The 27,752-nt window shown below is 43.6% G+C and overlaps 1 protein-coding gene across 1 annotated transcript in view; it reads left to right on the top strand.

Moving 5' to 3' along the window:
• LOC124606737 (potassium voltage-gated channel subfamily KQT member 4) overlaps positions 1–27,752 on the top strand; it is a 1,016,202-nt gene that overhangs the window by 757,984 nt on the left and 230,466 nt on the right. The window contains exons 8-9 of the mRNA XM_047138769.1: positions 10,048–10,278; positions 25,789–25,871. Coding sequence (XP_046994725.1) covers positions 10,048–10,278; positions 25,789–25,871 — 314 coding nt within the window. The remainder of the gene's footprint in view (positions 1–10,047; positions 10,279–25,788; positions 25,872–27,752) is intronic.

Here is a 27,752-nt window from a genome sequence, read left to right as displayed (position 1 = left end):
ACACACTTTTACGAGAATTTTTCACACAACATTAATAAGTGTTTTAGTACAGCACTCAACTTTTTATAACGCTATCGTAAGCCTTAAAAAAGTATAATGTTCCATTAAAACGTGTAATAATACATAGTAACTTCACTATTCCTCTTGATACGACAGCTAAGAGTACTAACAATGTTAACATAAGTACTTGCTGGTCTGCGTACTATGATTCGCCGAATGTCTAGTTTCGCTATCTGGAACCGTTCGGGAAGTAAAAGTTGTGTTTCGTCTTGCGGGACTCGCCATGTGTATGGAGGCTATTTACTGCCAATTTAACCGTCCATGCTAGACAGAGACCTTTACTTCATAAGTGTATAACCCTGTAAAATAAAAACTCTTTTAAACAAATCTGTAAACAAAGGAAGTGAAGTGAAAGTCTATTCTAAGCCTGTCTCTCTTTGCTGCCTGTGGAATCAGATTATAACCACATGGGTTCTTATTGAGACATGGCTTCAATAACTCGAGAAAAAGTTAACATCAACACTTTCGAGGCTAATGCATCAACAGAATAACAGTTTTACTTTAATGGAATTATTGCCATTTTATTATAAGTATTTTATTATTCGTTTGTTTCAGACTATCGATATTTCGGCTTTATAGCCATTATCAAGTGCAAAGGTGAAAAGTTTATGAAATATCCGACACGTCTGAAAGATACGGTACCGTCGGAGGCTACAGCACGTCTGCTGCAATAATTATTTTCAGTTCTCACTCATATCTTATAAAGCGATGACTGCTGTATATGATAACGCATGCATTGTAAGATTCCGACGAGTCATTTAGACATGTGGGATATTTAATGACTGTTGCACTGCTCCAAAGACGAATAGCGATAGCGTGAAATTAAAAAAGTAGATTATGACTGCGGTCCCCAAGGAAGGAATAGTAAGAGTTGTTCAAAGATCAAATAGCGCGTCAAAGGAAAACGTTTTCTGAGAAATAGCAATGCTCTCTTGAAGATTTTGGCTTCATTAAAACAAGTGCTTGCTACTTTTCCTGATACAACTAGCGTAAATAGTCAACATCCATGGATTTAGCGTTAAGAGGAGCCTCAAATATATCTTCTGAGAATAAATTCAGTAGGGAGTCAAATATTAAAACTACAGGAATACACTATATGGTTGGCAGTTTTTGGCGTGCATAGTTATGTCGCGTTAATGGGCAGCCATACAAGAGTTACACCTCACACACTAATAACTGCGCTAAGCAGTCGTCCTGGAAGTACAAGAGACGTAAACAGAATAGCCAAAAGTCAGGGAACGGTTGTCCCATTTGCAGCTGTGCCATATATGAACACCGAATGCTGCATCTTCATGATCCGTATCGTGCGGGAGCAGACACGATGTCTATGCAGTCTGTTATACACTGGTTTGCAGAGAAAGTGGCACACGTCGCGAGTTAAACGACTTTGAATGCGGGATGAGAGTTGTGAATTATGTCTACCAAGCCTGTACGAAGGTAAAAGCACTGCATTTTGTTCAGCAGCTCGACTCGTGACACAATGCCTTCCCATGACTTTCGGACAATCAGTGTATAAGGGCTGGGCGGAATAATATGAACACCGATCTATACGTCCTTTTTCCCGAGACTAGCCTCTAGCTTATCCGCAACACATTGGTGTTATCATGTCACTAAACGGAGAGTAACATTTGCTGTGCCAGCAGCAATGACTAGAGGACAAATGCACTGATGTAGAAATGTGCATGACTAGTGGAACCGTACATACTTCCTATACGAAAATTAGCAACAAAATTACAAAAAAAGAAGTATCCATATAAATATCAAGAGCTTTGATGTAAAACCAATGCTAAGCAAAAAAGGTGGAGATGAAAGGTGGACGTAAATACAGAATGGTTATGCGCTAGAAATGAACATGAAGACAATATTATAAAACGGGAAGAGGAGGTAAATGAAGATGATATGGGAGAAATGATACTGTGAGAAGAATGTAGCAGAGTTCTGAAGGATCTACAAGGCCTCTGGAGTTGACGACATTCCCGCAGAATTATTGAGAGCCTTGGGAGATCCAATCATTATGTCACAATTCCATCCCCTGTGCAACGTATATGAACAGGCAAAGTACCCTCAGACTTCGAGAAAAGTGTAATGATTGCAATTCGAAATAAGGCAGATGCTGACACGTGTGACTACAATCCAACGAATGGCCGCAAAATACTCAGATAACTTACAGAAGAACGGAAAAACTGGTACACGCCGGTACTGGAAAATATCAATTTGGTATACAGAGAAATGTAGGAGCAAGTATAGCGGCAGTGACCCTACGACTACTCTTAGGAGGTATGTTGAAGATAGGAAAACCTACCCTTACAGCTTTTATAGATAAAGCGAAAGCTTCTAACAATGTTAGTAGTACTACTGGTACTCTTTGAAATTCTAAAGGTATCAAGGATAAAGTACAGAAAAAGGAGTGTTATTTACAACTTGCACAAAAACCAGACTGGAGTTATATAGGTCCAAGGACATGAAAGGGAAATAGGAAACAGGATTATATCATAAATCCAGGGAGGTATCCTCAACGTTATTCAATCTGTATATTCAGGAAGCAGTAAAGAAAACCAAGGAGAAACTTAGGAAAGGAGTTAAAGTTTGGCGAGAAGAAATAAAAACTTTGATGTTTGCCAGTAACATTGTAATTATATTAGAGACAGCTAAGGACTTGGAAGAGCAGCTGAACGAAATGGATAATGTATTGAAGAGGCATTGTAGGATGAACATCAACTGAAGTAATGTAAAGGTGATGGAATATCTCCGAGGTAAATTATACGATTCCGAGGGAATTAGTGTAGGAAATGAGAGCGGTCATAGTACCAGAGGAGGTTTTTTGTTTGAGCAGCAAAATAATTGACGATGCCGAGGTAGAGAGGATATAAAATGAAGTATGGCAGCAGCAAGAAAAAGCTTTTCCTAAGAAGAGGTATTTTGTTAATATCTGATATAAATTTAAGAGTTATCAAGTGTTTTTGAAGGTGATTGATTGGTAGCCCTGTATGGTAGTGAAACATCGGCGATAAACAGTTTAGCCGAGAAGAGGATAGAAGATTTTGAAATGTGGTGTTATAGAGAAATACTGAAGAACTGAGGGGGAGATCGAGTAACTAATCAGGAGGTGCTGAATCGCGATATGGAGAAAAGAAATTTATGGCGCAACTCGACTAAAAGAAAGTATAGGTTGATAATACACATCCTGAAGCATCAAAGAATAGTCATTTGGCAAAGTAGGAACCGCGGGTAAATGTTTCAGAGGGGAACCATACCTCGACTACTGTAAGCAGGTTAAAATGGATATAGCTTGCAGTAACTACGCAGATATGACGAGGCTTGCTCAGGATACACTAGTGTGGGGAGTTGTATCAAACCAGTCTTCACACTTAAGTCCACAACAACAAGATCATGCCAATAATATACATTGATGTGTCAAAAGTCATGGGTCACCTCCTAACATCGTGTCGGACCTCCTTTTTCCGGCGTAGAGCAGCATGGACTCAACAAGTCGTTGGAAGTTCCCTGTAGAAATATTGAGCCATACTGCATATGTAGTCGTCCATAATTACGAATGTGTTGGTGGAGAAGAATTTTGTGCGCCAACCGACATCTCGATTATGCCCAAAAATGTTCGATGGGATTCATGATGGGCGGTCTAGGTGGCCAAATCATTCGCTCGACTTGTCCAGAATGTCCATCAAACCAATCGCGAACGACTTTGGTCCGGTGACATGACATATTGTCATGGTAACGTGAAGTCCATGAATGGCTGAAAATGATTTCCAGGTAGCCGAACGTAACCATTTCCAACCAGTGATCGATTCAGTTGGACCACATGACCCAATACGTTCCATGTAAGCACAGCCCACACTATTACGGAGCCACCACCAGCTTGCACAGTGCCTTATTGACAACCTGGGTCCGTAGCTTCGAGGGATCTGCAGCACACTCGAACCCTCTCATCAGCTATTAACAACTGAAATCGGGACTCGCCTGACCAACAGCCGTTATGGTGACGAGGCCAGGGAAGGCGCTGCAGCCTCGTGATGACTGGGTGTTGTGTAATGTCCTTAGGTTAGTTAGGTTTAGGTAGTTCTATGTTCTAGGGGACTGATGACCATAGATGTTAAGTCCCATAGTGCTCAGAGCCATTTGAACCAAGGCGCTGCAGGCGATGTCGTACTGTTAGCAAACGCGCTCGCGTCTGTCGTCTGCTTCCATAGCCCATTAAGGCGAAATTTCGCCACACACTCCTAACGGAAACGTTCGTCATACGTCTCACATTTATTACTGCGGTTATTTCATGCAGTGCTGTTTGTCTGTTAGCACTGAAAACTCTAAGCAAACGCCGCTGCTCTCGGTCGTTAAGTGAAGATCATCAGCCAGTGCGTTGTCCGTGGTGACAGGTAATGTCTGAGATTTGGTATTCCCGACACTCTCTTGACACAGTGGATCTCGGAATATTGAATTCACTAACGATTTCCAAACTATAAAGTCCCATGCGCTAGCTGCAAATGCCATTCCGAGTCCAAAGCGTTTTAATTCTAGTCGTGCGGCCATAATCACTTCGTAAACCTTTTCACGTGAATCATTCGGGTACAAATGACAGCTCGCCAGTGCACTGACCTTTCATAACTTGTGTACGCTATACTGTCGCCATCTGTATACGTGCATGTCGCTGTCCCATGACTTTTGACAGTTCAGTGTATAATCTCATAGGCAGATGTTTAGGTATCCAAAGGGTGCAGTCTGTTCTGTACGCAATAAGATAGTCTTACGTTAATACTTATGAGTGTTCATGTTATTCCGCCCAACACCTTATACATTGTAAACTCCGATTTCACAGTTATGAGATAATGATTTGATAGAACAGAAACGTAAGGGAAAAAAAGCTCAGACAATTATAAATACCGGATATTACAGTAACGTGGAGAACAACATTGGTATACAAACTGGTACAGTAAGCTATGAAAACGTGTTCATTCAGAATTAGAAGATCTAGGGACATTAACCTGATGCTTCGGATATGCTGCAGAAGAGGTCTAAATGGAAGGAAAAGTAGGACAGTGCGAAAGTAGTGGATTTATGTGTTTTGTTAAAAATCATCCGTAATTGTCAACCTTCATTAGACTATCGTTGACTTTACACGTACCAGTGTCCACATCATCTTTAGGTATAGCAGGACAAACTAGGATCATGCTCAAAACTATGGCTCATTTCACTGCAATTGTCATGCCCAGTGAAGCGTACGAGAGGTAGCCACAACTTTTAATTATCACTTCGAGAAAATGTAATTACGTAATAAATTCGTTCGCAGATGCAATGTCGCAGTCCTGGTGCGCATTGATATCCCCACTCCACAATACTGCAGCACTTTTCTAGACAAAACAAAAAGGCATAGATCATTGAATAATGGAGATGGAGATGAGCCAAATCCTTTTTTTTGACACCTCTAGAGACGTGCTCTGGCACCTTGGCGCTGGGGGTCGGTGTATTGGGATTGCAGACATGTACCTGCAGACAGACAAAAATTATTACCATACTTCATATCTTCGAGGTAATAATTATAAAGACTCAAAGGAATTAGAATCGTTAGCTGCCAGTGGGCATTGATTTATACCAGTGGGGCAAGTTTAAAATTTGTGCTGGAGTGGGATTTGAACTCGGATCTCCTGCTTACGAGGTAGATGCACTGATCACTATGCCGTGTGATTACAGTTGTCAACTCAACCGCATGGACTGCCATAGCATGCCTCCAGCCAGACTCAAATTTTGGTCTGATGGGAGGTATGCTAGGGTAGCGGTTGTGGTGATCTGTGTCTGGATTGCGTAGCGGTCACGGCATCTGCATAGTAAGCAGGAGACTTGGGTTCAAATCCCGGCTCAGCACAAACCTTCAACTTGGCCCATTGTTATAAATCAAAGCCCACTGGCAGCTAATGTCTCTATTTCCTTTGTGTCTCGATTCGTAGTGGTGGCAGGGTCGAAGTGGTGTCTGTTCTTTTCGACATGTCCGAAAGACCAGACACAAGATATATGATAATTATAACTCGGGCTTCTCCTCGTACAGGCTTCATTGACCCGCTGGAGTCACTGCACAAACCTTTTAATAAAACTGCAGAGTGAAGACGTTTCGCCAAGAAAAGATGAAGATTCAGGCGAACATAGTGTATGTGATGCAAACTGTGTATGACTATGTAACACATCCGTCAAAAGAGACAGACAAACGAACATGCTCCTCAAGAGTGATACGGAATCATTCTAAGAGAATGGGGACAGGAAAGATATAGCTATCAAAAAGCCATAGTGCGATATTTCTTACGTATTAATGCACATTTTGGGCTGGCAGCACTCTAGCAATAATAACATATGTAGAGCTAGTAAATATTCTGTAGACTATAAGAGTATCGGCTGGCCAAATAGATATTAGCTTCAAATTCTTCAGCTGACAATTATGTTTGGATATATGTTTCATGGCACAGAATAGCTTCCTTAAGAAATCATTTTACGAAACAGATTAATCGTGTTCTGTGTTTCTTTGACTTTTCAAGAGTACAATTTCTTGTATTATTCCTCACAAGGACATTGTTTTGTGTATTATTACCTAAGAAGAGTGTTATCAAAATTTTACTGCCTTACAGGAAAAGTCATTGCATTTATCATCAACGTGACGGGCAGCGTAATAGAAAACATAGTCCCACAAAAAAGATAAAACTCGATACTAGACCAATGTTAGGACTTCCTCTGGAACGAAAGACACTTTTCCATACCAGTGTGTTGAAATTTACTACACATTTTCCAAGGTATTTGAGTGCTGTAATTTAAAGTAGTGTATTTGTGGAAGTACTCGACTTGTTTCCTTCTGAGACGGTAGAATAATCGTTACACTTTTGCCTTGTTTAATATATTGTAGAATTAGATATTTGCAGCTTACGTATTTTGTTACGTAGATTTAGTTTCTGTTTTTTTAAACAGTTGTTTATAATAGAAGCTGTTAATGTAGCACGTATTCTGCAATTTAAAAGCTCTTAGAAGTGGGCAACCATGAAAAACAATAGAGTATGAAATTAATATCAGTGTGTTTGTTGCACACAAATAGTACTGAAAACAAAAAGCACGCAACTGTGGGTGCTGGATGAAGAGTTACACATTATCCTGGTGGAACGGGTACATCGTTTCACAGCAAAGAAACGTTGACTTACTTCCACTGACAAACTACTCTCGAAAAGTACTGTAATCCAGCTTGTTAATTTTTTAAGGTCTTTGGGGAGATACAAAGTAAGAAAAAGTGTATGTGACATGCTGATGGGCCCAAATTTTCCTAGAATTAATAACTTTTTGTGGGATTGCAAACTGTTCGCAGGTAATATTGAGGAAGAGAACACTACATAATTTTAAACACTGAATTATTGTTTTTCGTGTGTCGTAATAGCACTGTCATGCAGCTATAACGTTCCATCCGACAAGCAACATCAACACGTTACTGGTAGCAATAGAAGCCAAATAAGTGTTTTATAAGAGTCAAACTCTTTACATGTAGCGTATATGGTGACTATTGAGTACAAGCCTCTTTACATCGATAGTATCGTAGGTAATCTACTGCTTCGTTTCCAGTCATGGGTATTGGAGTAGTGCCTTAACTGTATGGTGGAATTTCTAGTAAGTTGATGTATCTGGTGCTTGTTGCTCTACTTGAGACTATGTACGTCCTCCTACAATCCGATTAAAATAACATCGACAAACGGCAGTACCGGGGCGGTATTGCCATCTTGTGGACAGAATCATATGCAGGCCCGGTTATTCACGCAGTTCAAATAGGAACAGAGTGTGTGCTTACAGAAGGCTATTGTCCCCTTTGTAGTTAAATGAAGATTACTAGTGGAGGCAGTAGCTGCAGCCTCAGAGATAGTGTACACAAAGCTAAATAACAGACCTCACGACGAGAAAGTAACTCTAACTATCGCGAATTAACTCTATAGAACTACCTCCAGAAACGTCCGAAATCTGGACTTTGTTCATTCCACCACTGAATGTAGGCTACTTACATAAAACTCTGAATATGTTAACATATTATGAACAGTATCCGCTATTTTGTGCTGAAACTTTTGCACTGCATACAAGAAGATGGCACTATTGCCATTTAAACATTACCGTAGATCAGCAACGAGCTGGCTACAGAACAAAATGGAAGCAATCGTTAATGAAGTGTAAATTTTGTTCGTGATTGTATACAAAACAATAAAATGAAAGGTTTGGTAGGGTCCATTCCTTATAGCCAATAGAAATTATTTAAATGGCACTTTCTTCAGGCTCCAATGGCTGCACTATAAACGTATAATACATTGCAAATATTTTAAAAGAAAGTCCAATTTCAATAACCTTCGTGTAAAATGGAGGTGTGGCTTAGCGACCTCATCTACCAAATACGTGTATTTAACTGCCTGTTACTGAGGAGAAGCCAGATATTTGTCAATGTAAATACGTATCGAAGGGCAACTATCAAGATAAAACTGAGGCACTGTTCTAAGCAATATTAAATAAAATACTTCTTGTTAATAGCTCAGAAGTTAAGCATGCTAGAAAAGCTGCTTCTGCAGCATGAAGTGAGGTGCATGTGCTACATAAGATCTATTTACTCTAAAAGACAAATATAAATCTCCCCCCAGCTTATAAGGAACTTCTTCCAGTTATCATCATTCTGTACGCAGCAGTTCATACCTTTAAATACAACAAGTATGTAACATCGAACCAATGGAAACTCTCCTTACCAATTTTGTGCAACAAATAACAGAACAACCCACATATTTAACTTTCCATCTCCCTGCCATGTCACCTTGCATGTAAAATACGGCAAATTTTTTCCGCACCACTTTCCGTACAATTTAGAACGTTACCGGGTCATTCTCGTAAATCTCCTGATGAAGTGTTTCGGGCTTCTCCCCAGCCTGCAACTGCGCCCATGTACCATACCTACGCAACAGGTAACACAAAGAGATGTGATGCCACAAACTAACAAGGTTATTAGAAATGCAGGGCCGTGCTCTTTGAACGGAACTATCCAAATACTAGCTTTGCGTGGTTTTGGAACACCACGAGAAACCTACACTACTGTTTGTGGAAACTGCAGCACGAAGAGTGAGAAATGTGATTACAAAGAAATTTATTCCACAGATTAGTGACATGACGACACATAAACGATTAGAATTAAAAAACTGCACATGCACTTTGACTACGAGAATCTAGTACTTTTTGAAGCCGCCACGCGCTGCATACAGAGCCTGTAGACGCCGAGGCATGGAATGAAAGATGCTACTGGAAAAACACATTGCCACGTGATTTGTATGCGCGGCCTCAAAAAGTCTACAAGGGTTGCAGAAGGATCTGAACGAACAAAGTACCGACCGACCATCTCCCAGACATGGGAAGCAACAATATCAGTCGTTGCTCGAAGAAGGCTTACACACTCCTCACCACGTGTAGCCGGGCGTTGTCCTGCTGAAACATTGCATGTGGAACAACCTGCTGGAGGGACAATTCCAGAAGCTCTAGAACTTGCTCGATGTAGCGGCTGCTGTTCAGATTTCCCTCAATACGCAAGTGGCCAGATAGCGTGCTATAGTCAGTGGTGTCCCAAACCACCACATTTAGCCCTTTCCCGCTTTGCCACTGTCCGATTGTGTGTTAAATGTGGGTTTTTGCAGTTTGTACATACAGTAATGTAAATCAGAATTTCTGGGCTGAGATTTGAACCGTAGTCCCCAGGAGTGCGAGTTCAGTGTCTTAGGACCTCGGTGGAACCCGAGAGAGAGGTGCAGACGAGTGATGGCTCGCCCGACAAGTCGCAGAGTTGTTTTACTCGGAGTGTGGGATCCCCGTAGCGCATGCCGCGCCGTGCTTGCTGTGTGTGGCCGCGTGCTTGCCTCCTCCGCGCTGTGCTTGTCCGCCCCATGCATGAGACCCCGGCCCGCCGGCGGCAGCGGAGCGGTGTCTGACGCTGAGATTCAGTCGCGTCTCTTCCAGCTTCAAGCACAACGCGTCGTTCGTGTCGCGGCTGCCCACCATCCGCCGCCACAAGAGCTCCTCGCTGCACTCCCCGTCGCTGGCCAAGACCGGTGGCGGCGGGGGCGGCAGCGGTGCGGGGGCGGCGGCGGGGGCGGCCGCAGGTGGCGCCGGCGCCGCAGCCAGCGGGACCCGCGGCTTTGCCGAGCTCAACGCGTCCTCGGAGAACCTCGGTAAGTTCTGCAGGCGCGTCCTGCGACCTGCTCCCGCCTAGCAGTCTAAGTTGCCGGCTTCAGCATTGACACCTGCGCGCGTTTCTTCAGTTAAAACTTCCGGGCTGAGAGGCGTGGTCAACATACAATGTGTTTCAAAGTATTTGCAATAAGTTTTTAAGGATGATAGATGACATCATGGGCAGCCAGTTTTCTTAGAGCCGAAATGTTCGCTGACCCTTAGCAGTGACACTAGGCGTCTTTTTATTGAATTCGCCGGCGCTTGAATTCGCCACCAAAAAGCAGGGACTATTAACCAGATGTGCTACATCTTCATACCACCTACCCAACAAGCATTAATACTACCAGGTGATCAAAAAGTCAGTACAAATTTGAAAACTTAATAAACCACGGAATAATGTAGATAGATAGGTAAAAATTGACACACATGCTTGGAATGACATGGGGTTTTACTAGAACCAAAAAAAAAAAAAATATTGCTAGACGCGTGAAAGATCTCTTGCGCGCGTCTTTTGGTGATGATCGTGTGCTCAGCCGCCACTTTCGTCATGCTTGGCCTCCCAGGTCCCCAGACCTCAGTCCGTGCGATTATTGGCTTTGGGGTTCCCTGAAGTCGCAAGTGTATCGTGATCGACCGACATCTCTAGGGATGCTGGAAGACAACATCCGACGCCAATGCCTCACCATAACTCCGGACATACTTTACAGTGCTGTTCACAACATTATTCCTCGACTACAGCTATTGTTGAGGAATGATGGTGGGCATATTGAGTATTTCCTGTAAAGAACATCATCTTTGCTTTGTCTTACTTTGTTATGCTAATTATTGCTATTCTGATCAGATGAAGCGCCATCTGTCGGACATTTTTGAACTTTTCTATTTTTTTGGTTCTAATAAAACCCCATGTCATTCCAAGCATGTGTGTCAATTTGTACCTCTCTATGTACATTATTCCGTGATTTATTCAGTTTTCAAATTTATATTGACTTTTTGATCACCCGGTATATTGTAGTCCGTGTATTGTTCCTAATTACGATAAAAAGTTCCTTCAGACACGCTTGCATGGACTACCATCAGCTGTATGATGAGATGACGACAGCGAAAATCTGTGAGGGACCGGGACTCGAACTCGGATTTCTCACTTATCGCGATCGGTCGCCATACCTTTAGGCTATCCGATCATGACTCATTGCCAGACCCAATGACGGCTGTAGTCACCGCAGTGTCTGCTCCTTCGGAATTCGGAATAATACAAGCATTGCATTGTCGTGTTTATTCACCGATACCAGGCAATCGACTTTCCAGTAAAATGTCTTCCCTGTATGGCAATGCGCATAATGGATGTACGACTACAGCTTGCAGGCCCATGGTTGGCGACATACGGAAATTTGGGTATGGTTGTGAATTGTGCTCCGATAGCCTAGTAGTAGCCGGCACGGTAGATCAGCGTGTTCGGTCAGCAGAGTAGCTACACTCTATAATAAAAATACTGAGTGAACGGACCAACGAAGAACCTGAACGAGTGTCATCGGACGTCCGCCCCGAACAAATTCAACGTACAATATAGAACAAAATGAGATAAAAAAGCTGCCATGTCGAAGGTCCTATGTCAGCAGATCGTGGTCGTGCGGTAACGTTCTCGCTTCCCGCGCCCAAGTTCCCGGGTTCGAGTCCCAGCGGGGTCAGGGATTTTCTCTGCCTCGTGATGACTGGGTGTTGTGTGATGTCCTTAGGTTAGTTAGGTTTAAGTAGTTCTAAGTTCTAGGGGACTGATGACCATTGCTGTTAAGTCCCATAGTGCTCAGAGCCATTTGAACCATTTTGAAGGTCCTATGTTCTAATACTGCTGTGTACCAAAATATCTGCCGGCATGCTAGCTCAGCGTGTTCGGCTAGAGGTTTAGCTGCCCTCTGTAATAACAAAATAACTGAGGAAATTGATCAATGATGAACTTCGACGGGTGTTATGGCACAACCGCCCCGAATAAACGCAACGTACAATACCGAACAAAATAAGATTTAAAAAATTTAAAAATATGGTAAGGCGACCGCTCGCAATAGGTGGGAAATCCGGTTTCGAGTCCCGGCCCGACACAAATTTTCACTATCGTCACTCCATAAAGCAGACGGTAGTCCATATTCTCAACTGCAAATAAATTTCAAGTATTAAGCATTAATGTCTCTAAGTGGAGAAAGATAGACAGGGAGTGACCGGTGTTAAGTGCAGATATTTTTATATATGGTACTTTAATGCGTACACACATCAACACGTTGGTTGTATTCTTCCTGTGTCACACAGTCTTCCCACAAACACTTCACAAAGTTTGCGACCTGGTGTTTACTCTGCACGGTCGTAACTGCACCATAAGCGGATTACACTTGCCACAATACGCTGATAGTTTTACATCCAGATGTCCCCATTTCAACACCAGACCTGCTGCCCAGAGAAAAATAAGCATTAAAGGATTGCTCATGCTGCATGTACTTGGAGGTACTAACCAACCTGAAAAGATACGTCTTGCAATAGCTGTAATTATCGAACTGCAAATGACGTAAATACTATTGAATGTTTCTCCGTCACCAGTAGAAATGCCTCCTCTTATATCCGTTGCACCGTGTATTAGAAGCTCGGCATTCTACTTTTCACATGGACCAGCTGACTGGCTTACAGTCAACACACATTGATTACGAACGCCGCACAGTGCCTACGCCCTGCCATATCTCAGGGGCATAATCAATTAGAAAAGACGAATAGTGTCCGTCGGTAGGGTCAGCGAAGATTTTGGCTGTAACAAAAGTTGTTCCCCATGAAATAAGCTATCATCCCTAGAAGTCTGTTACAAAACCTTTGAAACACCCTGTGCAAAACTATTCACTGTCTTTTCGTCCCCACCAATGAAGTCATCTTCAAAGATACAAGGATTGGTCATGAAGTTGCATTTATCACATCGAAACACTAAAGTTAAGTAATTAAATTCTTGTTTGTTCTCCAGGTACACACTGAAATCACCATGCTACATTGCAGTAGCATGACGATAGAGTAGCCAGAGAATAACAAAAAAAAAAAAAAAAAAGAAAATCGAACAAATCATCTTCCCTTCATCATTAGTTTGTACCATTTTCTTTTCACGTCTAGCGGCGTGCTACTGTACTGTGGCGCCGGGATTCCGGTGTGTACCATTATTGCAAACAAAAAAATAATTACTCAACGTCATCTTTTCGAGGTGATAAACAACACTTTATGAATCCCCGTCGTAAATCGAGAGCTGAAGATGTCTCCTGCAGATGGGGACGAAATGTCAGTGAACAGTTTCATACGTCGTCCACGACATCTCAGCCCGTGTGTTTCAACTAAAGTGAACACTGGCTGTGAAAGCGTTCATTACTTCGTCAATTCTTGTGTCTTTAAAAATTTTATTCCTATGAGGCTGTCATCGACTTAAAGGTTGGTTTGAATACCACAGTGTTTTCAACTTTTACACATCTCGCAAGAAGAATAGAGAGCGCTGTGTCAATACAGGTTTTTAGTTTGCAGTCAGGGGTCGCAGAAACTGAAGAGACACAGAGAGGAAGATACAGGGCACTCAGAAACAATAGCCTATTAGGTTTGATGCAAATTCAAACGTATCTATTACAGAGATGCTTCAAGTTATCTGGTGACAATATTCCATACGTTTTTGGGCATGCATCCGGATGGTAAACTCCCTCTTCTGATATTTGAGCTGTGAATCTTTCAGCAGTCTTGTAGGCCTATCTGTGACCAAGTTCCGAGTGTTTGTAAGTGGCGTGGGCTCTACAGTTAGTGACCCACATAGAGTCCGGAACTTTCCAGCTAAAAATCATTGGGGCCGAAGGAGTACCAGTTGGAAATATTTGGGACTGGTTTCCACTCCCAGCATTTTCCATACAGCCAAGAGATACCTCCCGGGAACCTTGATCAGAACAGGGGCGTAGGGACTATTTGTAATCTAATTCAGGGAAAATGCGTCCCAGACAAAATACGGAAGCCTCGTGTATGTTATAGTGTATTTTTTATGCGTGTACAGAGAACAATCGGTAGAATGCTCGACATGTACAGCATTCCTACGTCGCTACAGATCGATGACGTATTTCCGATTGTCCAAGTATGCCAATTAAGGGCTGAAAGGGTAAAGCCGCTTGATAGCTTTAAAATTTCAGCGCATAAATATTCACGCTTGGACAGTCGGAACTACGTCACCGATTCTCTTTGAAGATGACTGTAAAGTTCATTCGTGAAATATTGAAAGAGTAAGTCACCGCCTCTCAGACCCAAGCACAAATAATGACGGAATACCTATCATTGCTACAAAAGAACCTTTCAGTTCAGGATCTAAGCAACTTACACAAGTCAAAAGAAATAATGGCGCCGTACGATTCAGAGCCTTATAAATCCCGTAATGGAATGCGTGGACTAATGGTTGATGTTTTCCAATCACACTACGATCAGTTATTTTACAGCTGTGTCCCGCGTGTTACATTTAGTTCCTCCGATAACTGGATGCAACTTATCTCTTAGACTGAAGTTATTTCTGAACAGTGTCAGGTCTGTTTGATTTTGTGAGTTGTATATTAAATAAGTACCTCAATTAAGTGATCTTTTTTTTCCTCCTTGAAACCGATCTGAAGATCAATTGGTAAAATTCCGATACTGGTAATACTTTAATAAAACTGGTAATACTTTAATAGTCTTTGCGATCCCATGCGGATAAACAAACACCAGTACCACAGTATTTTACTGGACGGTTTTGCTGCAGGTGGAATACCAGTGTTTTCCTCTGACATACGAACTAGCGTGACCAGTTACGCACGCAATGCTAAGCGGTAGCGCGAGAGGTGTGACGCTAAAAATTCGAATGTCCGTTCTTGTTTGATCCTGGTACTCTGAAGTTAAAAATATTTCAAATTGTTCGAGTGCGTGTCGTGACGAAGTTAGAGATGTGCCAAAATTATGGCTCCTATTTTCCCGTTATAACGTATGTAGCACAAGCCGTATGCCAATGTGTCATCCATATAGTAATTATACAGAGGTCGCCACTTACCTCCACGGATGTCGCACGTGCTTGCTCGCTTACGTTAAGTGTCAAAAGTTTGTAAGAAGCTAAATTGTGATTTGCTCTCCGCCTGAGCGAATAAGCTGGCTAATCATGGCTTAGTAACGAAACGAGACATACGTACCATTAGTACACAAGCATGCTGTGGTTCGTAATGTGACCTGACTGCAACGTAATATGTAAATCATAAGATACGATCACAAAAATTTTAAATTATAAAAAAATGCAAATCGTGCAGTGAAATTCTAATTTACGAACGGTATAAACCGGAAGCAAGGGTTAAAGGCAAATGCCATAGGGCCGATTCTGATGAACTGATCAATATTAAGACCATGTCTGTGGAATGAATGAGGAAATTACGGTACCACCTCAAAGCTGAGAGACATAAAGAGAGTCAATCATTGCATCCGATTAGTAAGTTCGCCAATATCATGCATACTAAAACACTGTGGTATTCAGAGCAATTTCGGAATCGTCAAAAGCTTTACCATGCAAAGTTCCTAGTGTTACAGACATAAGTCCAATACTATATGAGGAGCATCGGTTCCTAACACAAAATGCAATTTGTCTTCACCTCTGGCAAGCTACAAATAATACAGGTTACAACCAATGTACTTAAACATATCCGTACGACTAAAACTGCGCATTGCTAGATTACTGCATATGCTTTTTCGTCTTCAAGATGGGCGTTATTGATGGACCGGAGTACAATGGACGGAACTGACAAGGTTTAGGAAAAGAACCGGCCCTTTCTTGACCAGCCATAGGAAACAACAGCATGTCTGCTACAACACACCACTTTTCCTCATGAATTCATATTTTTACACATCTTTGCTCTATTCGTTTCTTTCTGTAAGAGTTACAAAAAAAAATTGACATATTTTCCTCTGAATCTACTTGGTGTCCAATTAAAAACAGAGAGAGTAAAATTTTCTAGAACATGGCAAAAAGGTAACTATCGCTCCAGAGCAAGAGCTGGCTTTTGAAAGAAAATATTAAAAATGAGATATGAATCATCAACAAACATGAGTGTCGTCGATTAATTGTGGCTAAGATGCGGCTTAGCGGTTGTTTTCAGAATTAATATTTCCTTCTGCTGTGACTGTCTGCTGTGTTGAAAATTCCTGGCAGTGTAAAACAGTTTACAGGGCCGAGACATGAATGCAGAACCTTGCCTTTCGCAAGCAGTGTCCCCGCCGACTGAACTATCCAAGCACGATTCGCAACCCACCCTCTTAACTTCATTTCTGCAAGCGCCTACTACTTTGCAAACTACTTGCTGGACCTGCATTCATGAAAGGAAGGATATTGCGAAGCAGTGGCATAGCCACAGTTTAGGGGACTGTTTCCAGGTTGGAAGTTTCACTCTGCAGCGGAGTGTGCGCTGTTCTGATACTTCTTGCTAGAGGTGAAGCTGTAAGGGTGTGTCTTAAGTCATGCCTAAATAACTTTTCCGGTAACAGCATTCTACGTATAATCCACGTGCCGGTTTCGAACACCAGTCAGACATTTTTCATCTATCGGTAAGTTTCAAAACAACACGTCATTCTGGATACATTGAATTAGTTCCAACAAGTTTCCGCAATTGTCTGGGACATTATTAAATCGAAAGATGAGACCACAATGTCACGGGCGAATTCCAGCAAATGGTTAGAACAATGTATACAGCCAATGCATTATGCTATTTCAAATTACAAATATGTGACACAAGAATCCAATAAAAAATACGCCCTCGATACAAATTGGCGCAGTCGATTTATAGCATACATGAGGCGTATGAATATTTTTGTTTACGGTTTATCTCAGAAATACATTCACGTGATGCAATTCGCACACAACCCCCATAAACGTGAGCGACTGGCGATAGGCCGGAAGTGAACGGCATTCAAAGCAGTGACAACTCCCTCCCCCATCCAGGACTGAACGACCGCAACACCGGATTGTATGCAAACCTTTTAAAAAGGTTTGCATACAATATCTTGCTTATCATTATTCCAAGTATATTAATTAGTATAAATATATGTTTATTTACATGATCGTATCATAAATATAGTGTTTAAACTCATGGCTTGTAGCAAACTTTCCTTTGTTAACCTAAGGTACTAAAATTATTTCAGATAGTCCGCATAGCATTCTCGTACATCTAAGTATCTGCCTGCACTGCGTTGGCAAAAAAAAAAAAAAAAAAAAAAAAAAAAAAGGCGCCCTCTTCCAGTTTGTTCGCAGCAAGCTCATTTGAATGCATTTGCGGCTCTGCCTGAAGCTTATACTTAGTGTAGACCTAAGCCCAACCGCCAGAGTGCAGTAATCTTGTGTAATATGCAAAATGCAAATACCTTCCCTCTTATTAGAGAACCGAATTAACTTTCTTGCTTTTAAAAAAGCCAGTGCTAACATGAAAAGCTTGTAAACTCGACTACCTGCAGTGTAACTGAACATGAGGTAAATCATAAGCTGTTTTTGTGCGAAGAAGCTGAAGAAATTTCAGTAACTAAACCTTTATATCAAAATGTAAATCATATTAATGAATGAATTAAATTCTGTTAATGAACTGAAGTGTAAATAGCAATATTTGAAATTACATTTAACTTTTAAATATGATAACAGTTGTTCGTAAATATGATTAGAATGCCTGTACGTATGCTTCAATCGGCTCTTTTGCATTTCCTGCGTGCACGGAGTCCTTATCGCTCGCTTCGTAGAAGACAGAGAGTTCTTAGAACGAGAGTCTGACGCTGAAGGAGGGGCAGTGTATGGGGTTGATCCTTCGCCAAAACTTTTCGATCTTACAGACAGAGACTTCGATTGAGTTGAAAATAGAGGAAACTACTTTTGAAGTGTCAGACGTGGATTACGGTCGGTCACTGATTTACTATTTAGGAGTAACTACCTAATAGTTACGTTTCCTGTACGATGTGGAAGGGAAATGAAACTTAAACGAGTCTGTGTAAGCTCATAGTCAATTCACTAGATGGTGTAATATGCTAGAGTGTTAGCATCATCTCAGAAACAAACAGATACGCAGTAAATATCGTTCCGGGTGGAATAAGAGGTCATAACCATAGGTACGTTTATTTAATGAAGTACTCCACCTCAGACTATCGTAAGATACAGTGACGGAATAAAAATCGCAACACCAACAAGGAGTTTCACGACATAAACGAAAGGGGGTAGGCGTGTTCATACATCTGAAAGATGATTTCTATTCCAGTATCCCCCAAGTTACATAAGAATAGGGGTGGTAGCTCCACTATGTAGATGCAAATTAGATTAGCTTTAAATACATGCTGTAATAGTGGTAATCTTCTTTTTTTTTCCTCGCCTTGAGATTGGACGTGGTGAGTGGGTGTTAATCAAAAATACCTTTAAGGCGACAAAGATGCCATTATCAACACCCCACTGCGCTTGAACGTGGTCGTGTAATAGAGCTTCGGGAAGCTGTATGTTTCTCAAGTGATGTTACAGAAAGACTTGGCAGGAATGCAGCCACTGTACATGACTGCTGACAGTTGTGGTCACGAGAATGTATGGTCGCAAGAAGCTCGGCATCTGGACGGGATGACCAGGTGGCACTACCGATAGGGAACACAATCATGTTTGCCGTACAGCTCTGACGCATCGTACTGCATCTGCAGCAGGAATTTTAGCAGTAGTTGGAAGCACTGTGACACAACGAATTGTTACAAATCGGTTACTTCCAGGACAACAGCGACCCAGATGCCCTGTAGCGTGCAGTCACTGACCCAAAACCACCGCCAGTTGCGGCTTCAGTGGTGTGAATAGAGAGCTCATTGGATGACAGGGTGGACGTTTGTTAAGTTTTCTGATGAAAGCTGTTTCTGCCTCGGTGCCGGTGACGGCCATGTGTTGGTTAGAAGGATGGCAGCTGGGAATCTGCAACCAACCTGTCTGTGTGCTGTACACACTGGACCAACACTTGGAGTTACACTCCTGGAAATGGAAAAAAGAACACATTGACACCGGTGTGTCAGACCCACCATACTTGCTCCGGACACTGCGAGAGGGCTGTACAAGCAATGATCACACGCACGGCACAGCGGACACACCAGGAACCGCGGTGTTGGCCGTCGAATGGCGCTAGCTGCGCAGCATTTTTGCACCGCCGCCGTCAGTGTCAGCCAGTTTGCCGTGGCATACGGAGCTCCATCGCAGTCTTTAATACTGGTAGCATGCCGCGACAGCGTGGACGTGAACCGTATGTGCAGTTGACGGACTTTGAGCGAGGGCGTATAGTGGGCATGCGGGAGGCCGGGTGGACGTACCGCCGAATTGCTCAACACGTGGGGCGTGAGGTCTCCACAGTACATCGATGTTGTCGCCAGTGGTCGGCGGAAGGTGCACGTGCCCGTCGACCTGGGACCGGACCGCAGCGACGCACGGATGCACGCCAAGACCGTAGGATCCTACGCAGTGCCGTAGGGGACCGCACCGCCACTTCCCAGCAAATTAGGGACACTGTTGCTCCTGGGGTATCGGCGAGGACCATTCGCAACCGTCTCCATGAAGCTGGGCTACGGTCCCGCACACCGTTAGGCCGTCTTCCGCTCACGCCCCAACATCGTGCAGCCCGCCTCCAGTGGTGTCGCGACAGGCGTGAATGGAGGGACGAATGGAGACGTGTCGTCTTCAGCGATGAGAGTCGCTTCTACCTTGGTGCCAATGATGGTCGTATGCGTGTTTGGCGCCGTGCAGGTGAGCGCCACAATCAGGACTGCATACGACCGAGGCACACAGGGCCAACACCCGGCATCATGGTGTGGGGAGCGATCTCCTACACTGGCCGTACACCACTGGTGATCGTCGAGGGGACACTGAATAGTGCACGGTACATCTAAACCGTCATCGAACCCATCGTTCTACCATTCCTAGACCGCCAAGGGAACTTGCTGTTCCAACAGGACAATGCACGTCCGCATGTATCCCGTGCCACCCAACGTGCTCTAGAAGGTGTAAGTCAACTACCCTGGCCAGCAAGATCTCCGGATCTGTCCCCCATTGAGCATGTTTGGGACTGGATGAAGCGTCGTCTCACGCGGTCTGCACGTCCAGCACGAACGCTGGTCCAACTGAGGCGCCAGGTGGAAATGGCATGGCAAGCCGTTCCACAGGACTACATCCAGTACCTCTACGATCGTCTCCATGGGAGAATAGCAGCCTGCATTGCTGCGAAAGGTGGATATACACAGTACTAGTGCCGACGTTGTGCATGCTCTGTTGCCTGTGTCTATGTGCCTGTGGTTCTGTCAGTGTGATCATGTGATGCATCTGACCCCAGGAATGTGTCAATAAAGTTTCCCCTTCCTAGGACAATGAATTCACGGTGTTCTTATTTCAATTTCCAGGAGTGTATGTTTTTGGGGGCAATTTGTACGTCAGTGTGGTGATTAAACCTGTTGAGCTGCCATTCATGAACAGTATTCCAACAGGATAACACTCTCTCACATACTGCTATTGTAATCCAATATGCCATCATAGTGTCGACATGTTGCTTTGGGCTACTCGATCACCAGATCTATCTCCAATAGAGAACATATGGTACATCAGTGGAGGACAACTCCAGCGCCATCCATAAACAGCGTTAAACGTCTCTGTATTGGCCGATTAAGTGCACATTTGCATGCTTGTATTCAATATTCTGCCGGCTACACCGGTTATTAATGTTTCAACATTTCAAATTTTCAATGGCTTATCTCGCGTATTCATTAATCTGTGGTCTTGCAATGTTAATCACTTAAATATGTTACCTAGACAAATTTATTCACGAAATTCTTTACTCTACATTAATAATTTTTTGGTGCTGCGATTTTTGTCCGTCACTGAATGTAGTAGTATGCAGGTGAAGGTATTTAAAGCGGAAGAAGCGCAGGAAACTAGTTGTAGGGAAGACATATACCAGATTGAGATTCATTTGGGGGATAAATAAACCACACAAGACTCTCGTTCGGCTAATTCTGTAGCATAATTTGTCAGCCTGGGGCCCTCACGAGGATAGGTAGAGCAGATACAGAAGAGCTAAGAAAGGGTAATACATTTCGTCAGGGCTTCGCTTAAGCACGATCCCATCTCTTGTATTGCCACTAAACTCCAATGGCAGACATTGCAAGAGGAGATTGTGTGTCACACAGAGGTTTGCTGTCAAAATTCCGACAAGTAATTTATTTGCTGCACTTTTGACAACATCAACATCTATACTCAACAGATCACTGTGCAGCACCTGGAAAGTAGCAGTTTTTATGATGTCCCTATTAAAGTTCTTCCTTTACATTACTGGAGTGACCGTGGAAAGAGTCTGTGCCAGCTGTTAATTGCTCTTCTTTATGTATACGAAATCCGCGGGATAGTTGTATAGGGGGTTGTAGATTATTCGTAGTTGCCAATTCTATCGATGATTGTTCTTAAAGTCTGCTTGGTAACATTTCGCGCAATGTATGGCATTATTCTTTCCTCCCAAGCCATGAAATTATCGCCGTGATATACCTTTCCTATCTTACATAACCCATACTACCACTTCCGCCTTAAATCAAGGCTCTTATCCATTCTTTTCTTGCCTTACTGCATTCCTTCTCGTCTACCAACAGCTACATCCCATCCATTAGTTCTTTCCCATATACTTATACATCTTTTCCGTAATGTCCTCGGGGTCTTTCTTGGTGGCGTGCCTGAATAAGATCTTTCCAGTTTGCAATCGCGTCACTTCAAATAAAACACTGGAACTTCCGATAGCTGTCTCTGGCATCGTCATCTGGAGTGAGATACCACCGGCCACCAGGGCAGGCACAGTGTTCCGATAGTAGAGATCCGACAGCAACGTATGGAACATTCCAGGTAGGACTGAAGTAGCACATCCACGAGAAGACGACTTCAGTAGCTCATATCACGTGGGAGCAGTTACGTCAGGTGGCGCGAGGGGCCGGCGGCATGTCTGAAACTGATAGCTGCCATCTCCCTACAAGTGTCAGTATCCCAAGTCCACCCACATGACCTTTTAAGTGTATACACTCCGTCACAGTTAAAATTTTTGCGGTTTATTCTAATCTCAGCTGCTCCCTTTACAATGGAATCACAAAATGATGACGAATATGCCAGGACTCTCGCGTTTTGAAATTGTACTTTTTCTCCGTTTTCCAGGCAATGTTCAGCCGCAGCCAGTTTTTCAAGCTCTGTTTGTATAATGTGTCGTTTGTGCTCAACACGACGCAGGAACAGTGCAAGTAGTTCGTAGTCACCACAGACGTCGGGAACTCGAAGACCTACGCTTTCTTCTACAACGTATCTTGTATGATGGAGGCGGGCCGGAACAGTGGCGTCAGTCCATGTCCCTCCAACACGCGTCCTCTCTTGTTGGTCCTTAGTCCTCAGTACGGAAGAAATTTGGCCTCCTCCGTCGATTCACCAGGCGTCCATTGTCAGTGGCACATGAAAGCGTGAAAGCGTTTGCAATGTCTCCCGTGCAGGAATCACTTTCTCTCAACAAGCGTCTCAAATGCTGCAAGTCGGACTGTAGATGGTCGTCGACAGAGAAAACCGTTGCCTACCAATCTATCCATGATAGCTTCCTTGTATAAGGGGTGGTGCATTTAAGTAACGGTCAGTGTGCATTGGTTTCCTATACACCAATGGCCTCCTGTATTCCGCTCTGCTAAAACATCCAGTAATGGTGCCCATGTCGATGGTAAATTAAATTTTAGGGTGGACACCACTGACGTGATCGACTTACTGCTGCAGCGCATTTCCACCATGAGGGCAACTTACCGTAGGAAGCAAGAAACAACCCCGCCGATTTGAGAACTTCTTCCTCAAAGTTGTCTATGACGTCATTGGGCTACTATGATCTGCCTTAACCGTTTCCCGCGCGTGCATCACTTCAGCCCACTCTGAAAGGTTCCAGGCGCTGCTGTCGCACCGTACCGGCGCGGCAGGTAGAGGATTTTGCTCCTGATGACAATGGCTGGGGTAGCAATCGAAGGCTCGAGTGTTTTATTTGAAGTTTCGGGGCACGTAAATCGAGACGACTTTATTGAAGTGCACCATCGCGAAAAACTCCAAGGACAGTATACAAAATACGTTGGTGGATAAATATACACACATTTTAAAAAGTTCTGCATCACCCCAGTTCCCAGAACTCCTGAAGATAGACGTTGACTGTGGATATTGTATCACAGACACAGTCCCTTTGACTGTTCAGAGATATCAGTAAACCCGCCCAAAGACGTAAACAGCCAGGCATAAGCAGCGCCTATTAGACCAAGAGGATCCGACAGCCAATCAGTCCAGGCATTCCACTAGGAAGAAAGTACACGGCTCGTGCTGTCTGTATTTCACCCATGCCTAGACGGTCAATACCGCGGTTCGATAGCGTCCGCATTGTTACTTTGTGCCAGGAAGGACACTCAACAAGGGAAGTGTTCCAGGTGTCTCGGAGTGAACCAAAACGATGTTTTTCGGACATGGAGGAGTTACAGAGAGACAGAAACTGTCGATGACATGCCTCGCTCAGGTCGCCCAAGGACTACTGCTGCAGTGTATGACAGCTACCTACGGATTATGGCTCGGAGGAACCCTGACAGCAACGCCACCATGTTGAATAATGCTTTTCGTGCAGCCACAGGATGTCGTGTTACGACTCAAACTCTGCGCAGTAGGCTGCATTATGCGCAATTTCACTCCCGACGTCAATGGCGAGGTCCATCTTTGCAACCACGACACCATGCAGCGCGGTACAGATGGGACCAACAACAACTCGAATGGACCGCTCAGGATTGGCATCACGTTCTCTTCACCGATGGGTGTCGCATATGACTTCAACCAGACAATCGTAGGAGACGTGTTTGGAGGCAACCCGATCAGGCTGAACGCCTTAGACACTCTATCCAGCGAGTGCAGCAAGGTGGAGGTCCCCTGAAGTTTTAGGGTGACATTATGTGGTGCCGATGTTCGCCGCTGGTGGTCACGAAAGGCGCCATAACGGCTGTACGATACGTGAATGCCATCCTCCGTCCGATAGTGCAACCATATCGGCAGCATATCGGCGAGGCATTCGTCTTCGTGGATAACAATTCGCGCCCCCATCGTGCACATCTTGTGAATGACTTCCTTCAGGATAACGACATCGCTAGTCTAGAGTGGCCAGCATGTTCTCCAGACATGAACCCTATCGAACATGCCTGGGAGAGATAGAAAAGTGCTGTTTATAGACGACGTGACCCACCAACCACTCTGAGGGATATACACCGGATCACTTTTGAGGAATAGGACAATCTGGACCAACAGTGCATTGATGAACATGGGATACTATGTCACGACGAATACAGGCGTGAGTCAGTGCAAGAGAACGTGCTGCTGGGTATTAGAGGCACCGGTGTGTACAGCAATCTGTATCACCATCTCTGAAGGGCTCGCTTTATGGTGGTACAACATGCAATGTGTGGTTTTCATGAGCAATAAAAAGGGTGGAAATGATGTTTATGTTGATCTCTACTACAATTATCTGTACAGGTTCCGGAACTCTCGGAACCGAGGTGATGCAAAACATTTTTTGATGTGTGTATATACATATGGAAAAAACTAATGGATGAGATTTAGGTGTTGGTAGATGGGGAGGAGTGCAGTAAGGCAAGGAAAGGTTGGACTGGAGCCTTCATTTGAGGTGGAAGTAGTGATTCGGGTTATGGAACATAGGAAAGATATCTATGTCACAGCGATAATGTCATGGTTTGGATAGGAACGTGATTAAATTTACTCTGAGGAACAGTATGAAGTGTATGATGGTGGAAAGAAGGTAGTGTGTGTTGATAGAGGAGCGACAGAAGGACATGGTTGTTGATGGCGGGATATTAAGCAGGATGCTGGCAGCTTAATTTACTGGAATGTGTGATAGACGGAGGTTATGTTGGTGTTTAAGAAGGTGTAGTTAGTGTATGAGATTGTTCAGGACGCGGCTAGAAAAGGTAGATGGATACAAGAAGCGAAGTAGAGTGTGCGTCGTTATAGAAATTAGAGAGAGCGAAGTTTCACTAAATATTTTCATTGGAGGGCATGTGTTGAACGAGGGTCTTGTAGGTATAGATAATGGTGCTGAGCTTCGGTCTCCACATTCAGTCGGTTAGTAGCTTTAGTCTACTGTGCACTTTCTTATGGATTGTTATTAGGTCCAGGTTAGCTCGAGACAGACTGTTAGACCAACATATTTTAGTTATGTGAATTGGAAGACTCTACGATAGAGAACGCCAGCGAGAAATAAATTTCAGTGGGCTAGGCAAGTGCACCGGTAGTGCATTTGAGGCAGATGTGTAGGTGCAGTGTGCCACTTCCCACCGGCGTCGAGTGGTACAAAAAGCAGGCGAGCCGGCAGCAGTGAGCAGTGAGGCTGTGGGAACTGCAGTGCCTTTTGTGGGCTGTATAGGTGGCGGCTCAGGCTCAAGCAGCGTAGGGCACAGGACCCTGAACGCGAGCCGCAGCGTCGACTCCGTGAGCGAGTCGGCTCTCTCGAAGCGAACCTCGGACGGTAAGTGAGCCAGTCAGCCGCATCAGCATGGTCGCTGTCGTGCCCGTGCTACCTTCCTCTGGGCCCTGCCCCAGCATGTCCTTGCGTCTCTACTTTGGTGTGGCGAATGCTTGGTGTTTTCTTCTATGCTCTGAATGTTTCTTAAATACTGCCTAAATGATCCACATTTAATTTGTAAAATATTCATGGGTATTTATCCTAACATGCTATCTATTCCACTGCCCCTCCCCTTCTCCACCACTCCCACTGTAATATAGGCGAAATATATACACCGTACGCTGAAAGATGTTGTGTCTAGGAGAACCATTTATCTTTCTTTGTTGTAACAGAGTATCTATTAACTGTCAAGTACAGGTAACATATTTTTAGCAATTACTTGTTGGCTTTTTTAGCAAATCATCTTCAGCCATATCTAGGAAAATAAAAATCAAATTACATTACAATGTTCATTAAAACTCCGACGCTTAAGTATTCAGTATGTGGTGTCCTAGACGCAATGCTCATTATTCAGGTACATGTTAGAAACGCCCGCATCTCGTGGTCGTGCTGTAGCGTTCTCGCTTCCCACGCCCGGGTTCCCGGGTTCGATTCCCGGCGGGGTCAGGGATTTTCTCTGCCTCGTGATGGCTGGGTGTTGTGTGATGTCCTTAGGTTAGTTAGGTTTAAGTAGTTCTAAGTTCTAGGGGACTGATGACCTAAGATGTTAAGTCCCATAGTGCTCAGAGCCATTTGAACCATTTTTTGTTAGAAACGTCTAGTAAACATGAGCTCTAAAATGCATACCTTAAAGTTTATGAAACACACCTCTTTAAGTGTTCTTAGGTCTTAAGATATGCTTTTTGCAGTCCATGTTTACTACACAATTTTTTCTTGTTTTGGTCCACACTACCTTCTCCCAGTATATGGAAAGCAAGGAGATTGCAGTAGAACACATTTGTTTTCCGGTATCGAAAATGAAAAAGTGCTCATAGAGAGTGATTCAGCTGTCCCAACCTATGGGTTTTATGCAAACTACAACACCTTCAAAACCATGCGCGAGGTTTTCATATTCTCTCGTTCGCCACGCGCAAACTATAAGTACAACAGAAAAAAATGAACAGGGGCTTTCTGAAGGAGATTTAATGTAGTTAAATTTTGTACTGAGATACATTTTCGCTAGGGCCTATGATTTTTGAGTTCTTCAAGAAAAAAACATTTGAAGGTCACTTTTATACGTTCTTCTTGAATAATTCGCAAACTACGGTATCTAGCGAAAACATACCCCAGTACAAAATTTAGCTGCATTAAATTTCCTACAAAAAGAGCCTGATCATTTTTTTCTGTAGTACTAATAGTTACCACGTTGTAGGCGAGAGGATATGAAAATTTTGTGTGTGGTTTTTGAAGGCGTTGCTGGTTGCATGAAACCCATGGATAGGGGCAGGTGAAACACCCTGATTATTCATACAGGTTGTTTCGAAGTCCTTGCATCGGATGTCTAGAGATGATACATCACGTCATGCAGAACAGCTATTGTTAAAGAAATGTTCGCTGATGCTTCCAGCGACTATAGGTGTCCGTTACTATTCGCTGGCCGTGCGACGACGAGAGTTGGCTGAACTAGCGAGATCTACTAACCAAACGTGCTGCATACTATCTGGCCCAGTAAACTCATGGTGATATTCAACAAGAAAGCCGTAATAATGTGCGTCTCTAAGCGGAGAAAGATATTACGAGCGAATGAGGAACTTTAATTTTGCTGAGCCTACATCCTTTCATACAGAAAGAACGCCTGGCTTATAGGCAACACACAAGTCTTATGCGCGCCGCAGAGTGCCTACGCCCTGCCACTTCTCAGGCACAACCAATACTAAACGACGCCTATCGTCACTGGAAAGTGTG

Source organism: Schistocerca americana, chromosome 3, assembly GCF_021461395.2.
Source record: "Schistocerca americana isolate TAMUIC-IGC-003095 chromosome 3, iqSchAmer2.1, whole genome shotgun sequence".
NCBI classification, from domain to species: domain Eukaryota; kingdom Metazoa; phylum Arthropoda; class Insecta; order Orthoptera; family Acrididae; genus Schistocerca; species Schistocerca americana.
This window is presented reverse-complemented; position numbering and strand designations above follow the sequence as displayed.